This window comes from Lindgomyces ingoldianus, assembly GCF_010093535.1.
Source record: "Lindgomyces ingoldianus strain ATCC 200398 unplaced genomic scaffold BDR25scaffold_25, whole genome shotgun sequence".
NCBI lineage: Eukaryota > Fungi > Ascomycota > Dothideomycetes > Pleosporales > Lindgomycetaceae > Lindgomyces > Lindgomyces ingoldianus.
The window spans coordinates 251,419-267,203 of NW_022985186.1; the positions used below are offsets into that span (position 1 = coordinate 251,419).

Consider the following 15,785-nt stretch of genomic DNA (forward strand, 5'->3'; position numbering starts at 1 on the left):
CTACTGCCCCTCTCGTATCACCTCTTTTGTCTGCATTGCTCCGTACTTCCAACATCCGCCTGCACCAGAAACGAACTCTGCGGCCCCCCTCATCCACTGTATAACACAAGGCAGGCTGAGCTAGCAAGGTGGCTGTGGTACTGTGTAGAGGTCGAATTCACAGCTTGTTGGAAGATGTCAAGGGTTAAAATATACGCAGCACGTTTATGCAACTTTTACACCAAGGGCCGTTCCACGTCCTCCCGTCATTCAGGAATGGTCGTGGTTGACGGTATGAGATTGAATGAAGCTCTGCGCCGAAAAATGAGCGGCTTGTTCGGGATTGGTGAAAAATCTGTTCCCAGATACACAGGATCGTGCTCAGCTTTTTTATAGATCTCTCCGAGCTTTCCATAGAGGTCTTCCGCAGTGTCACGGGATTTCACTTCGGCCAACAGAAGCTTTTCTTCAATATGGCTGAGCAAGGCGGTCAGAGCTGCACTCTTTTTGCATCTCTCGTCGTCCCGGATTTCCTGTATGGCCATGACTACCTTAGGGTGAACCATGCTTTTCCCTTCATGTATCTTATAAAAAGGATAATCAAGCGGGTCTCTCGTAGAAGTGAAATTTTCGATTGCTTTCTCGTCGTACAGCAACCAAATGATGAATTCCAGAAAGATGCACCCTAGCGACCAGATATCATATTTACGAGACCTTGCCGTAGTTTGCTTTATCCCTGCTTCGGGGGCTTCGTATGACCGCGTTGTAGCCACTGATTTTGTAGGATCACGGCGCATATTTGTCTTCTGGTGACCATGAACTCGTGACACGCCGACGTCTGCAGTAACTAGGATCCCTTTGCTTCCTCGGCCGAAGTGGAGAATGTTTTCTGGTTTGAGATCACCATGACGAATGTTTCGGCTGTCATCATGTAGTTCTTTGAGGGCACTTGTAATGCCAAGTATCTGTCGAAGAAACCATAATACTAATTCTGGCGTCCGTGGATTACTGTCTTCGTTTTCCCAGAAGTCCTTTAAACTCCCACCGCCTGCCCATGGGAAGACAACATAGTATACAGGCCCCTTTTTGAATGTGGCAAAATGTCTTATCAAGTGGGGATTGCCGATTTTCTGAATGACGCGAAGATTCTCTAGTTCTTGGTTGAACTCATCCTCTTTCTTCATTTCCTTTACAGCCACTACATGTTTGTTGTCCTGTAACTAACTTTTTTAGTTAGTGACTACTAATCTTCAAAGACATGGGAGAACCTTACATCGATCCCTTGTTGATGGCTCGCTTGGAGTGCGGTTCGGTACACGGTGCTGTGGTGGCCGGCCCCGATGGGTTCCATCTCTATGAAAGGCAGGGGGCATCTCTGGTCGAGTGTGGTGTGCTTTCCAGCCGTGTCCAATACAGGCGCTTGGACAAGCCATTGCTTTTCCAGAAAGTCTTTCGTGAGCTTAGTGGTTTCATGTTTAAAAGCAGAAAATGACTTGAACTTAGTGCCATTCGCAGACACTAGAACATTAGACTCTTCCCCATCATCTCGCGATAAGGGCAGGTGCGTGTCTGCAATTCCTTCGGCAAGCAGGTCCTTGATTGCTATTTCTTTCGCAATAATTACAAGAATAGCGAAAACTCTCTTCGCATTCTGAACCACCTTCTCCGGCAGACGGCGCTTGAGCAATCGAACTTCGAAAGGTAGCGCATCTTTGACAGTTTCCTTTGTAATCGCCCTATCGAGGTCACTTTGTGGAAGAAAACTCTGGAGACCCATAGTATTGGGGCATTCGACTAGTAATGAGCTAAGCTCATTGAATAGCCTCTCTGAAGGCATCTGGTTGGTTGGAATTATGGTATTAAGCTCGAATTCTGAGCAACAGGAGGGATTGTAGGAGTCTGAATGAACTGGCGGGGAAGTCTGTCGATGATGCCATGCGGCTCTATCGTCGGCTAAAGCTCAGACGTGGTTGCCTAATGACATGTTCGATTGCCTTAATATAAATATGGCCTTATTGGAGACAATTGATTGACCAATAGTATGTCTGTCAAAGCCGGATTGGTTCTGACAGCTGCAGATGTTGTGGATATCACCGAATCCGTGCGGGGCATGCATATTTCACGCACACCTTATCAGTCGCCTTGAGAACTCAGTTTGAGTCATCTGCACATGCAATTCGTCAGACACACGTTTAGCGCAATCATCCTCAATGATGCTGCACCCATCCGTATCGGCGATAAGGGACCAAAATGCGGGGCCACCGGTCACCATCCGGTGTGCCCTATCTATGAACCTTGGAGTCTGCCAAGTATACTCTCCTTTCCTGTGGCGTTCATTCGGGCGAGCTGAAGTATGGTTATTCCCAATCAAATGAAGACACGTCCGGTAGTGGACCTGGGGCTGCTTTGACAGAACGAAAGGAGCAGAGGAGGGTAATAGGCTGCGGGAGTTTCCAGCTAGCCGATACCTTGGTCCTTCATTTGGGGATCCACAGAGTTGCAGATGGTGGGCTCGGAGGAGTTCGCAGCGTGACATCTTGGGGATGATGCGCCAATTGTGGGGGATAAGGGGACCGTTGCCGCATTGCATTATGTTGAGTATGATTGTTGTGTACAGATGGAAAGTCTATCTACCCTCGTATATAAGCTATGTTCATCGCTTCGTGTACGTAAATTATAACCTGATCCCTTAATCCTCATTATTTTCTCGTCTCTATCAAGTTCTCATTCCATTTTCACACGACGTAGGGAGTTTCTGACACTGACTACAAGTCCGGCATATGCAAGCGAGATCGTCCGCATGCTGCCAGTAACACGAAGGAACACCGAAGACGGGTATCAGAGGACTCCCTCGCTGACAAAAATCCACAATTCGCCTTAACAAAAACAAGTACCTTCAGAAGCTTCTCCTCCGAAAGCTCAACAAAATCGAAGTCCAGTTTTTCGACGTTATCAAGAAGAAGTAGCGGACAAAGTGTAGCTTCCGTGTCCAAGAAAATTATTCGTGGCGCTAGGAAGTTGAATAACGGTCGAAACGACATGGAAACTCCTTGGTCAGACCCGCTTTTAAGCGGTATTTATTTAGGAATGATCCTAAAGGATGAACCAAATTTGCAATTCGTCCCCAACGGCGTCCTTGACAAACTCGTATGTGAGGATGCCGTTAAAAAGGTTCTTGAGAAGCATCGATCAAAGCTCAAGACGGACATATCCACTTTAGCGGTGTTTGTCTGCACTCGGGCAAAACGATTATTTGCGACTCTAGTGTTTGCCGAAGTTGAGTATCTGATCGACAATTTCTATGAGCACGACTTCGAAGACGAGAAGCTCCCTGTGTCATTGAAAGGGGGCACTGAAAGGGGAATTTGGAAGGTGGAGGCATCTCTTCTCAAGGATGAAAACAAGATAATTAACGCTCATCCTTTCAATGACAGAGAGTTTTGGACCCACCGAAAGATTGCCGACTTCCAAAACACCTATCAATGGCCGTTCCTTTGCCCGGTATTCGTCAAAGATCAGTTTGAATATCAATTTCATGGGAGATTTAGAATGCCTTTTCTCGATGAAGAGAGCATAAGCTCCAAGGAGAGCATTTTTAGCACTGTGGAGGAGTGGCGGATTCACCGCGATCATATCGAGATCGACGAGTTCATGGTAAGGCTATGGCCGGTTTCACCTGACAACTGGTTTCTTAACCTATCTGTGCCTGGGGCTGATTCTTACCGAAAATAGGGCATGTCTCTTGATCGCGACGATCACCCTCGTGTTGCGGTTAAATCACTGAAGAAGCCAAGCTGGAGCGATGCTGAGTTTGAAGCTGTCGTCAGAGCCGAAGTCAGGAATTTGAAGATGCTAAGGAACATAAATCACCCGCACCTGATCAGAGCTATTGCCTACTACAAGCGGGGTAAGAAGCACTATATAATGTTCCCGTGGGCCGGTCAAGGCAGTCTGAGGAAACTTTGGGAAGATGATCCTCCAGCCCTTGATCCACGGTATTTAAAATGGTTCTTCACACAGCTCTGCGGTCTATCTGAAGCGATCGCGAGGCTGCATCACCAGCCCGACGAAACACCATTTAGCAGTCCACAACCAAATACTGGGAGGTCTTTGCGTCATGGTGACCTTAAACCAGAGAATATCCTTTGTTTTGAAAATTCCGCGGAACCGAGCGATAGGAAAGCACATCAATGTGTTCTCAAGATCACTGATGTGGGCCTTTCGAAACCGCACGACACGGTAACACAAATGCGGACAGCAGGCACCCGCACCATGGCTGGAACTATCATGTACGAGCCCCCGGAAGTAGAGCTAGAGAAAGACAAACCTAGGTCCCGCCGCTACGATATATGGTCAATGGGATGCATATACCTTGAGTTCCTTATATGGATTCTATATGGCTCCAAGGGCTTGACACGTTTCAACCAAGACCTAAGTGTACTGGGCACTACCACAAGATTCTACCACATTGATGAAAAGACGAAGACAGCTCAACTCAACAAGGATGTTCAAAAGTGGATCGATTATATAAAACAGGAGGACCTAAGATGCTCCGAGAATACTGCCCTTCGACGCTTACTCGAACTCATCATCGAAGGGTTGCTGGTTCCTAACGTCCATAACCCAAGTGTTAAGCGCACACGGACCTTGCGCCCCGATGCGGGTTTTACAACACCATCCGGCCTCTCTATCACCGTCCGATCAGCCACCTTTTGCTCTGAGAACGCAGAAATCGAATCATATGGAGGTAGACTAGCGGCAAATGACATGTACGAGCAGATAAGAGAGATATTAAATGATGCCATCTCATCTGAAATCGAATGGATGAAATGGGACGCCCCAACCCAACAAGGGCCAGGGCTATATGGAAACCAACTGGACCCTTCCAACGCCGTCAAACAAGGATTCCGTAACCGAGAGGTACACTAAGCCAACCCAACCATTTGGTGAACTAGCATTCTAATACGAATGGAATAGAATGTGAGTGAGGTGCACAAGGAGTTCTCAAAAGTTAAGGTTGCTGACCTTAACCTCGATTGAACAGGAGGTATGTCTATCCCTACGCGATGCTAGACAACCTGATCATCCTTGAGCTTATCTCACTCATGATCTAGTATGTAAGTAGTGCGTGCAGTAGACTAGGACAAAATTTGTAAAGGAACTAACGTTGGGCTTCATCGGTGACCGTAGAGAGTAAGACCCTATTCCACATTATTTTGCGTTGATACCTAAGAGCTATGCTGACAAATTCTATTAAATAGTTTGTAAGTTAGGTCTCGTGAACCTAAGAGCCTATACCTTAGTACCTATACTAACGCCTTAGACCGTATGTGATTATTCTCCGATCGGCTCACTGATAACAACATAAGTTCGACAGTCTCATATCTAACAGTTTGACCTAGCCGGTAAGCTGGTTTCAGGTGGTACAGTTTGGAATAACACTAAATCGATTAGTTTGACGATAAGTGGGACTATGCCCCCGATACCGAGTCAGCGGAACGATTATTCGCGGATCCCATCTTCCGAGCCGGACTACCACGAAAAAGTGAGGATTCTAAGCTTTGCAACAGATGCGGCAGCCTACGACTATGGCTTCCGACTTGCACTTTTTCGGATTCACTAACAGGTCTGAGTGAAAAATCGAATTACTGCAATCTTTGCAACCTCCTGTTGCACCATGTGGATGGATTTGGCTCTAGAACATCCGGTAACGTTCAGTTCTTTCGGATTGGTTCCTTTTTGACCTCCAATAACGCACCACAGCAGCCAATTGTTTCCCTTTATACTTTGCCAGGCAAGTGTGCGCCATGCAAATCCAGCACACATAGAGGCACTAAGAGTGGTTCTTCTAGGTCTTCAGCTTGAAGCACGTTCACCTAATATTCAGATTGGCTTGCCGCAGTTTCCTGGTGCAGGAAGTATATCGCATATCAAGCTGCTCACCGAGTGGATTCGTAGCTGCGACGAAACTCACAAATGCTTGCCCAGAACAGACTCCTTCCTTCCAACTCGGGTAATTGATGTCGGCAGTAAAGACTCTCCCAATGTTCGGCTGTTCTGCGACACGCAAGACCGACCTGGAAAGTACCTAGCGCTGTCGCATCGCTGGGGATCACCTACACAAAACAAGAAATTTTGCACTGAAAAGGATAATCTCAAGAAACATGAGGAGGGCATACGTATCGCCGATTTACCGAAAACATTCCGCGACGCGATACACGTGACCCGAAATCTTGGTGTTCAGTATCTCTGGATTGATTCACTCTGCATTATTCAAAATGATGAAAAGGACTGGGAAGCAGAGTCGAAACTTATGGAGCAAGTATTCAGCTCAGCATATGCTACGATTGCCGCTAGCTGTGCCAATGGAACGGATGATGGCTTCCTCAAGTCTCGAACAGAGCGGCGGTGCGTGACAATGACTAATAACGCTTCCGGTTCGAAGTTCTACCTATGCAACGCCATAGATGATTTTCACAATCATGTGGACCAAGGAGAGTTGAACAAGAGAGGATGGGTATTGCAAGAGAGAGCCTTGTCGCGCCGAACCATCTACTTCACCGAGAAGCAAACTTACTGGGAGTGCGGAGAAGGTGTGCGATGTGAGACACTAACTAAGATGAAAAAGTAAGTATAAATCTATATATAACTACGACGCAGAGCCTAGCTTCTCCAATGTCGGGCGGCTAATATCTGGCAGTGCAAGAGCATCCTTCCTAGGAGACGCGAACTTCCCTCATTCCGTCGACGACTATGTCAAAGGAAAGAAAATCAAGCTTTGGCAAGGCCTATACGAACATTATTCGAATTTAGCCCTCTCTTTCAAGGTTGATAGGCCTGTTGCCATTAGGGGCCTGGAAAAGCGACTTATACGTACCCTGGCAACGGTGGGCGGATACGGTGTTTTCGACTTATTTCGTCATCGCAGTCTTCTATGGCAGCGATCGGGCGATAAACTGGCTCGAATATCATTCCTGAAGGATCGTCACGACTCCATCCCTTCATGGTCGTGGATGGCATACGACGGTGGGATCAAGTACATGGATGTTCCTTTTGGAAAAGTAGTCTGGAATGAAGATGTCTCCTCGCCTTTCAAGGCAGGAAATCTCGATTCAGGAGCAGAAGGAAGGCTACCCCTCGATATTGAAGCGCCGATTTGCGGGCTGAATGAGGATGCAAATCGTCATTTAATTCTTGACGAACCTGGCTGTAACTTAACCAAGCCGCTCAAGTGCGTGATTATTGGATCAAACCAGGACTCAGAGCAGGATAAGAATCGTGTACATTACGTCTTGGTTGTCACACTTGTCTTTCGGGGTCTCACTAGGATCTATGAAAGAGTTGGCGTTGGCATACTGAACAGCGAGCAAATTGTGCAGGCCGAAGTTGGGGAAACGGTTCACATCAGATAGTTGGTATCACTTATTTTTCCTTACTATAATGGCTATGAAACGTGACACTCGTGATGTAGAGCTTAACTGCATTTTCAAACTCTTATAAGAGACATGCTTTATTGTTGTAGTTCTAGGTATATAGGCGCAAGGTTAATAACTGTATCTAGTACTATATTAACTATATTTGCAAAACTACATTCCTACTAGCTATATATATAGCCTTTTATAAATCTATTATAAAGAAGAATATCTATATAGGCTTTTAAAATACTAGCTTACGTTTATTTAATCTAAATATAGTACTATTACACTCTGTAGTTATTAGGAATTTAAAACTAGGTCTAAAGGCATTATAATAGCTTACCTAGTTCTATTATTAAATTAATTATTCAGGTTGCTAAAGACGCAAAGGTAATACTCTATTCTAGAGTATTATTTTCTAATTTTAGCTTTAAAAAGCTAATAAAGCAGCTATGAAGTATAGAAAGCGTAAAAGGAGGTAGATTTAAAATAACAGTATCTTAATAATACTAGAAGTCAAGGCTATAATTGCCTAGAAAGATGTAGATAGGTAGATTAAAAGTAAGATATATTACAGTAGAGCAGGGGTAGGTATAAGCCGGAAGGCTTTGGCACGCTATAGACGCTATAAGGAACAAGGACATAATTCACGTACATATAAGAAAGATACAGCAAATACTAATTAAGCTTAGATAAGTGCTATACTGTCACGGTCAGGCTTGGCGTTGGCTGCTTGCGGCCATATCGGACTAGAATGGACAAAGAGCGATCAGAAGGATGCAGCGAGGCATTGAAGGATGCAGCAAAGCATAAAACAAAGCAGTAGCGTGTATATAAGCAGTACCAAATCTCTGCTTTAGAGGGCAGCGATTCGTCGAAGTCATTTACCTAGATTATAACTATTCAAGGTCTGAATAAACTACGTTGGATAAGAGCAGCTCAGCCTGTCTTTAGTACATTGCACATCTATTATTTCAAGGCGTTGTTAAGGTATCGGGCTGAAGATACGTAAAAGGTTGGTTGGGTGGCCAACTTTCTAAGAATCTACGTTAGCGAAAACTTATCTCAGGTGCTTAGCAGACTGTGCAGAGAAGCTTAGTGTTGTGTCTTCTTCTCTTTCCCTATTTTCTTTCACCAACCCATGCTTAGCTATATTAGCGACTAGAGTTGTTATTAATAACTAACCTAATTAATTAAATTAACTTATTTTACAAGCAAAGAGGTCTATATAAGTAAATAGTCTACTGTAACAAGATTTCAGCACTTAATGCTTTAATTTATACTATGTCTACTAATTAACATTTAATATACTAATAAAAAAAGTTTTATACTTTTAGCTTTTTATATAATTTAAAAAAAGTTATTTTTAAAGTATTTAACTTACTATAGTAATTTATAAAGTTTTTAAAACTATAGTTTTTTAAAAACTTAATAGTAAACTTTTATAATATAATTATAAAGCTAGTTAACTTATAAAAATTAGTTACTATAGTTAAAGTATATACTTAACTTAAATTAATAAAGATTTTTTTTCTTTAAGGTATAAAAAATATATTTAATAAACTATAAAGCTATTATAGTCTAAGCTAAGTTAAAACATGTTAGTGTAACGCGAAACAAAGTTAGCGGTACAGCGCTCTCTAAGTTTGTTCCAGGGGTGCAGGAGAGAAGAGAGCCGAGTACCAACACTTTTCCGCTAAGTGCAACTCCATGTAAAAGCCTCTACTTATCGCTCCAAGGAAGCCCAGTCTTGGTTCTAAACCAGTGCTAGGAACTAGACCTAGACAAAGATTTATCCTTAGACTTATAGTTAGACCTAGATACTGTAACGATTCTTATGAATCGTTCCATCTCGGGTTGCCCGGAACCTATCCGAAGGGTCCCCGTATCAGCCCCGACCCTGACTCGACCTGGCCCCGACCCTGCCCTGCCCCCTGCTGTTACCCCTATTCCCCCAAGTATTTAGTCGCACCTCTCTCCTGTAGCTAGCTTGATAGTTTTCTGATATCCTTTCGTACGAGGCCTATAGGTGTCAATGGTATTCCTAGGTCATTGAGTCCCCACGCACTCCCATATGCCTCTGAGTGGATTCCTACCGCATTCGGATCCATGTCTTGCCTGCGCCGCTACAGATACTAAGGTGGATACAGATACTAAGCTATACACTAGTAAGCCTAACAGTTCTGGCTAGGGAAGCTAAAAAAGCCACAATGCTTGAAAGCGGACCAACCTAGCCTCTACTAAAGGAAATCATGCTGGAAGTGTTGTGAACGCTATTCGAGAGGGGGCAAATGGCAAGAGATGAGATTAAACGAATCCGGCAGAAGGACCCGGAGGATTCTACCCAACTGCTCCACTGGCTTCAAGTACAATGGAACGACATAACGCCAAAAACTCCCTTGGTGACGCTAACCGAGATCATATCCACGAATACTTGGGCGCCCATGGACGGAAATCTGAGGGGCGGTCTCGATATGATGGCGGTCTCATGCAGAGTTGTCAACAAACAAAATTGACTCCAGGGTTTGATTTGTTTGAGGCCAATTTGGGTTAGTTAACTGCCTGTATAGGATTAACCCCTACCTCACTGGGCAAGCGGCACCCTCAAGAGTGAATTGTTTTCTTTTGTTGACATCTCTGCTTCAACCGTACTATCAAGTATCCCGGCACCCATCCGAACCTGTAAGAGGACCGTACACCCTCTTCCAAAGCTTGTTCTACCCTTCCTATCGCTCCATCTTTACCCTTCACGTGATCAATCGTCACCGTGACTTGTTGCAAATTGGTGTTGCGTGACCATGCAGGTATGTGAAAAGCTAAAGTGTAGTGTTCTAGTCTCAGTGCTTTGCTCCTAAGTATTTATTTACATCTATTGCAGTAAAGGCAGTAGGAGCTACAGTAAAGGTCGTAGGGGCTATAGTAAAGGTCGTAGGAGCTGTCGTAGTAAAGCAGTAGGAGCCGCTATGGCTCCAGGGAAGGAAGGCTTCCATATCAGGTGTTACGACGGTCTGTTTGACAGGGAACACCGCCGGAGCCGACCCTGCGAGAGAAGGACGGACTGACGATCGCGTGACTTGGCCGGATCAGGTGATGTGCTCGCAGGCCTGCCTGATACATGGCAAGGCTCGCTGGTGTTTGGGCGCCAAGAAGTGCGGCGGGCGCCAACGAGCACTCCACGGTATATAGATTCGGCCTCCCTGGACCGGGTCGTAGTTATAACGTAGCTTACATGGCACAACCTAGGTAGGGCAATCTACTTTGGCACCCTTCTTGTATTGAAGCCCCAGACCATTCTCTTACTCCATCATCTACTGAGAGCACGGAAGCATAACAGGATGTGTTGCACATAGAGAGGTTGTGTGAGCATGCAGCTATGTAAGAAGATGATGAAGTGAAGTGTATTGAGTATTGTATTGTTTTCAACATTTAAGTGCTCTGCTCCAGAGTATTTATATACATCTACGACGGCAGGGGCAGTGAGGGCCATAGTGAAGGTAGCAGGAGCTATAGTAAGAGCAGTAGGGGCTGTTGTGGCACAGGGAAGGAAGATTTCTGTATCAGGAATGCGACAGGACGCTCCTGCTACCCGGTCGGAACAAACTACGTATCGACTCTCTTATACTCTCCCTACCCTTCCCCCTTTCTCTGACCATAGTCACCGCAATCAGCACTCGGGCAACCGAAAGTGTCAGGTGAGGAATGCGTCACTTAGTGTGCTAGCAGGGATAAAAGCCAAGCGGTCTCAGGAGACTGGCGAGCTAACTAAATAGGGAATCTTACGTACGCATTGGCATCCGAAATCAATCAACCCCTTCCACCACAACCAACATCGTCTCTTTCATCATCCTCCCCCAACCGGCAACCTCTTCCTTAGGCCGCAATGGCGATTTTGCCTGGATTTCCGCTTCTTCCCGACAGCGATGACGACGAGAATGTTGTTGAACTACCGAGCGGGCAACTCGTTTGCTGCCGACACGCTCTTGTTGTCTGCGGTAAATGCTGTGTTGATTTCAGCTTCATGACAGAGGGTGACACAGACGACGACTACGACGATGAATCCCAACCTGATCAGGAGTCAAACGACGAGGAGGATCCCATGGATCTGGACGCTGACGCAGAATCTCCTCAAGCACCTCTCACGGGACAAATGTTGGACAGTTTATTGGGCCAGCCAAGGAAGCGAGGAACTGGCCGTGTCCTGCCTACGAAATTCACCCCTCCGACACCTACCACCACTCCATTGGCCTTGTTCCACGGGGTCAACACATATTTTTACTTTGCTCGCTACGTCCATCGCGAAGACAGTTCCAAAGGCCTAATCTTCACCGACGGTGCTTGTCTGGATAACGGAAAGTCGAACCCCCGTGCCGGATGGGGCTTCGTAGCGGGCCCTCCCGAGCTCATTGGAACCTATTCTTGTGGTAATGTCCAAGGCCGCCTCGAAAGCAAAGGTCCCTTTGGAGACGACGGCGCTCAAACTAGTAATCGAGCGGAGCTCCGCGCTGTTTGCGCTGCGCTTGGATTCCGACACTGGCCCGGTGAGGGATTCAAGACGTTGGTATTTGCCACGGATTCGGAGTATGTGGTTGAGGGGGCTACGAAGTGGGTTCAGGGGTGGTTGAAGAATGGATGGAAGACCGCAAAGGGGGGGTCGGTGAAGAATAAGGACCTGTGGGAGATGCTGCTTGGTCAGGTGGAGAGGTTTGCAGATTATGGGATGAAGATTGAGTTTTGGAGGATTGGGCGTGAGTTGAATACTGTGGCTGATAAGTTGGCGAAGGAAGGCGCTGCGATTGAAGATGCACCCAAGGACTACAGCCCAGTTGTGGGCATTTGATGTCGCACATGCTACCGTACCCATGCTCTGCACTATATACACTCATTAAGACTAACTCCTCTGCCGTACACTATATAGTCGGCTCGGAGCTCTTCGGACCTTACAGACCTTACAACACACTCGTTTTGTACACATAGTTTGGCTCTCGCCCAGGTGGCCTCGCCTCTCTCTCAAACCCCCGACTGCCCTTCGCGAGAGTTGTGAGGCAGGAGTAGGGGTCTACTAGCTGCTCACTGAGGTTGTACGCTTTCTTATAAGACACGTTATACTATATTTTTTTACTGTCTCTATTTCATAGAGGGCCGGGGATCGGCATAAATATATAGCTTACTACTTTGCCACAGCAAAGAATCGCGTAAGGGAGCACAGGGATCCTGTGCTCGGAACTCATGCGGGAGCGGGGGATCCAGTGTCGCGTAAAGGAGCACGGGATCTTCATGCAGAAGCGCGGGATTCCGTGTTTGGGGCTTATACTTAGACGTGCAGCCCGAAACACTTGGCGCCCGAGCTCCCACTATCTGGGCAGGCTCTCTCAGAGCTTCTCGTAGGTAATGGACTAGCTCCTCATTGCGCTCTGATCGACTTTGCGACACAAAGCTTACCCCAGACTAAACAATAAGATGTCCACACGTGCAGAATTCCGCGTTAACATTTTGCCACTTGAGTCTAGCCAGCGGCAGACGAACGTCTTAATCGTGCTAGCAGGGAGGACAGTCGACCTGCTCTAACTCTGACCTTGTTGAAGTGCGTACAAAAAAACCAGCTGCCGCAACAACTCACGGGATGGAACGTCACAATAAGGACTCCCTCTTCCTCACTTGCTGTCCATCTCGCCACCCGCATATTCCTCCGAACCCATGCACACCCTAATACCCATCGCTCCCCCCCATCTCCATCATTGCGACTATAGATTACACAAACACATGGCTGGCCGACGTCTGCGCTGCGGGCGGCGATTTGGAGCCACCTCCCAAACCCGAAATCCCTGCTGAGTATTTGCAGAAGCCGCAAAGGCGCCCCGCACCCGAGGCTTACCTCGCCTCACCTAGCCTCTCCACCTCCCTTCACATGCACACCGAAACGACAACGTGCTGCGCTCTCCGAGATTGGTTCACCGAATCAAAAGCGACAGCGAGCCCTCAATGCAGTAGCGCACGTAATGTCACAGAACTCGAGGTCGCCAACGAGGAAGTCGAGCGGCAGACTGGAACGCAGCCTCTGGTAGACCCTAATTCCACGCCACGGCTGACTCGTCGGGGAGCGGGTAGCTCCTCTAGCACTGCCAAGCCGAGACCTGCACACGCAGTAGGTCAGCCCCAGTGCTGACGCCCAGCGCATCCGAGAAGCAAGCAGACGGTGACACAGAGCTTAAGTCAGCCCATGAATCAACGAAGCACCTCCACAAACCGAGCTGGAACAAGCTTGTGCACAGCCAGACGCTGAAGCAAGCCGTGCTCAGACGCCCTGAGTTCTCGTACTACAACATCACCACTGCGCGCGTCATCAAGGAGCTTGTGCCAAGCAACAAATACAGTGAGCTTTCAAAGGGCAAGATGATCAACTTCGCTGTTACCCTTAGCCCCCGCTAATCCATACGGCCAACATCACCCACCGCCTCACTGCTTCTCCTCAAAAACTCTAGCGTACCTGCAACCCCTCTAATTCCTCTTCCCTCTTCTACAAACCCATTATTCTTAGTATCAAGACAAAATCCCCTGATGGCGGTAGTGAACATAGCAAGGTGCGGCTATCCGTTTGGGCAATGGCCTACTTCAACTGCAGTGCCAGCCCATCCGATGATGATGATGTCTTTATTACGCCCGGCTCTAGCCTAGAGGGCACTAGTGCGTTATTACCTAAGCGCTTCCTTAGTAATAGCTTAACTCCTTATAGCCCTTACATGCCTCCTGCTCTGCTATCTAGCGTAGTTGTTACATATCCTCTTAATTATAATTTATAGTAAGTGTTTTTAAAGTCTCTTTTTTAAGTGTTTAAAGTCTTTTTATTAGTAAGTAAAGTAAAGCCTACTGTTATATAAAGTTAGTATTAAGTAATTTTTTTTTACTATTATTTTTATAGTTCTAGGTTTTTATCTTCTTTCTTGCTCTAGGCAGCCTATTGCTATTGTGTGCCTAACTATTATCTTTACTATGTTAATGTCTAGTAACTATTCTGCTAGGTCTACTAGTGCCTTTTTTTTAAAAAAGAAAAAAAGGTTTTCTTTTTTAGTCTTTATTTACTAAAGCATTTATATTTAAAGTGTGTCTTATTTTTAGCATTAAAAAAAAAGTGCTAAATAGTTTCTTTTTGTCACGATTGTGCACAAGTAAGGTTATAGAGCTTCACGGAGGTCTAGTTTAATTACTATGTAAGGTATCATAGTAGGTACAAGACGTTGTGTAAGGAATAGGAAGGTTTAGAAGGAAATTAGTAATTAAATACTTAGCTTAAAAGTCTAAGCACTTTAAGTATAAATTAAGCCTATTCTAGGTTTAGTTAGTGTTAAAGCAGTTTATGCTTAAGTTTATGTCTATGTTATGTTATATTTATATTAGACGTGCACTAATAATACTCTAGTATACGTCTAATATAGTTATGTCTAGAATCTAAGAAGGATACTGTAACAGTACTCTCCCTCTTATTAAAAAAGGAATTCTTTACATTAGTAGTTCTAGCATTAGGTTATCTTTATTAGAGTACAGGTTTAGTTTAGATAGGTATTAGACGTAAAATTAGGTTACTATAGAGTTTTTTTATAAGGCTTTTATAAGTTTCTACAACAGTTTGTTGTATCTAGTCTATTTTATAAAGTATTTATAGATATGTTTCTTTTTATTAAACTAGATCTATTTAATGTTTTTTATAATATATTCTAGTTTATTATTTATAATAATAGGTTTAGGTGGCAGGTTTAGCTGTCTAAGTAGATAGTTAGATTTAAAGGCTACTTAGCGCAGCAATAATACATAGAACACAGGGTGTATTTTTATGCTGTTAGGTAGGATTAATTAGTAAGCGTGTAATAAGACTATATAAGCTACTATAAAGGGGCTAAGGTTTTTCTAATTAAGTTTTTTTAATTATTAGTTTATTTAAATATTTCTAGCATCTAGCTAGACCTTCTTGCTAGCTGCATACACAAAAGTAGGAGTTTAAAATTAGTTTATGTACTCTTGTTAAAAAGCTTAAGCCTATGTAAGCTTTTTATAAATATATTTAGATATATTTTAGATCTTATTAATAAGTTTATTTATATTTATTACTTATATAAATTAATAAGTTAGTTAGGGGGTATTTAAAAGTAGTTTAAATTTTATTTAGAGGTAGTATTTATAGTTTACTAAGAATAGAGATACTTATGTTAATTTAAATGTTATGTTATTGTTACAGTCTACAGTTAGACTAGCGTAACTCTACTAGGAGTGCTCCACAAACTAGCTGGATTAGGGCAGGGCTCGCTTATAGACTAATCAGAGGTCACAGAGCCCGCGCAGCTGCCCGCAGTAACAGAAGAATGCATTATCTAATAGGAGGGCAGGACGTAAGTCCTAAAC

The 15,785-nt window shown here is 44.9% G+C and overlaps 4 protein-coding genes across 4 annotated transcripts; 3 read left to right on the plus strand and 1 right to left on the minus strand.

The window, feature by feature from the left end:
- BDR25DRAFT_326799 (kinase-like protein) lies at positions 1 to 1,816 on the minus strand (the record flags this gene model as incomplete). The annotated part of the gene is made up of 3 exons (XM_033692298.1): positions 1 to 96; positions 351 to 1,193; positions 1,253 to 1,816. 3 exons carry the CDS (start codon positions 1,814 to 1,816, stop codon positions 1 to 3), a joined length of 1,503 nt encoding a protein of 500 aa, XP_033545169.1.
- A 1,250-nt stretch (positions 1,817 to 3,066) lies between these two features.
- Positions 3,067 to 7,391, plus strand: BDR25DRAFT_232001 (HET-domain-containing protein; the record flags this gene model as incomplete). Its single annotated transcript, XM_033685400.1, has 5 exons — positions 3,067 to 3,648; positions 3,712 to 4,899; positions 5,434 to 5,777; positions 5,818 to 6,606; positions 6,680 to 7,391. 5 exons carry the CDS (start codon positions 3,067 to 3,069, stop codon positions 7,389 to 7,391), a joined length of 3,615 nt encoding a protein of 1,204 aa, XP_033545170.1.
- A 1,840-nt stretch (positions 7,392 to 9,231) lies between these two features.
- On the plus strand, positions 9,232 to 10,309 carry BDR25DRAFT_394838 (uncharacterized protein; the record flags this gene model as incomplete). Its single annotated transcript, XM_033698337.1, has 7 exons — positions 9,232 to 9,359; positions 9,392 to 9,442; positions 9,480 to 9,534; positions 9,629 to 9,660; positions 9,694 to 9,796; positions 9,856 to 9,943; positions 9,991 to 10,309. The coding sequence occupies 7 exons, from the start codon at positions 9,232 to 9,234 to the stop codon at positions 10,188 to 10,190; spliced, it is 657 nt and encodes a 218-aa protein (XP_033545171.1). The 3' UTR covers positions 10,191 to 10,309.
- Positions 10,310 to 11,064: 755 nt separating this feature from the next.
- BDR25DRAFT_305031 (ribonuclease H-like protein) lies at positions 11,065 to 12,533 on the plus strand. Its single transcript, XM_033690337.1, has one exon. It carries the CDS (start codon positions 11,275 to 11,277, stop codon positions 12,229 to 12,231), a length of 957 nt encoding a protein of 318 aa, XP_033545172.1. The 5' UTR covers positions 11,065 to 11,274; the 3' UTR covers positions 12,232 to 12,533.
- The last annotated feature ends 3,252 nt before the right edge of the window (positions 12,534 to 15,785 follow it).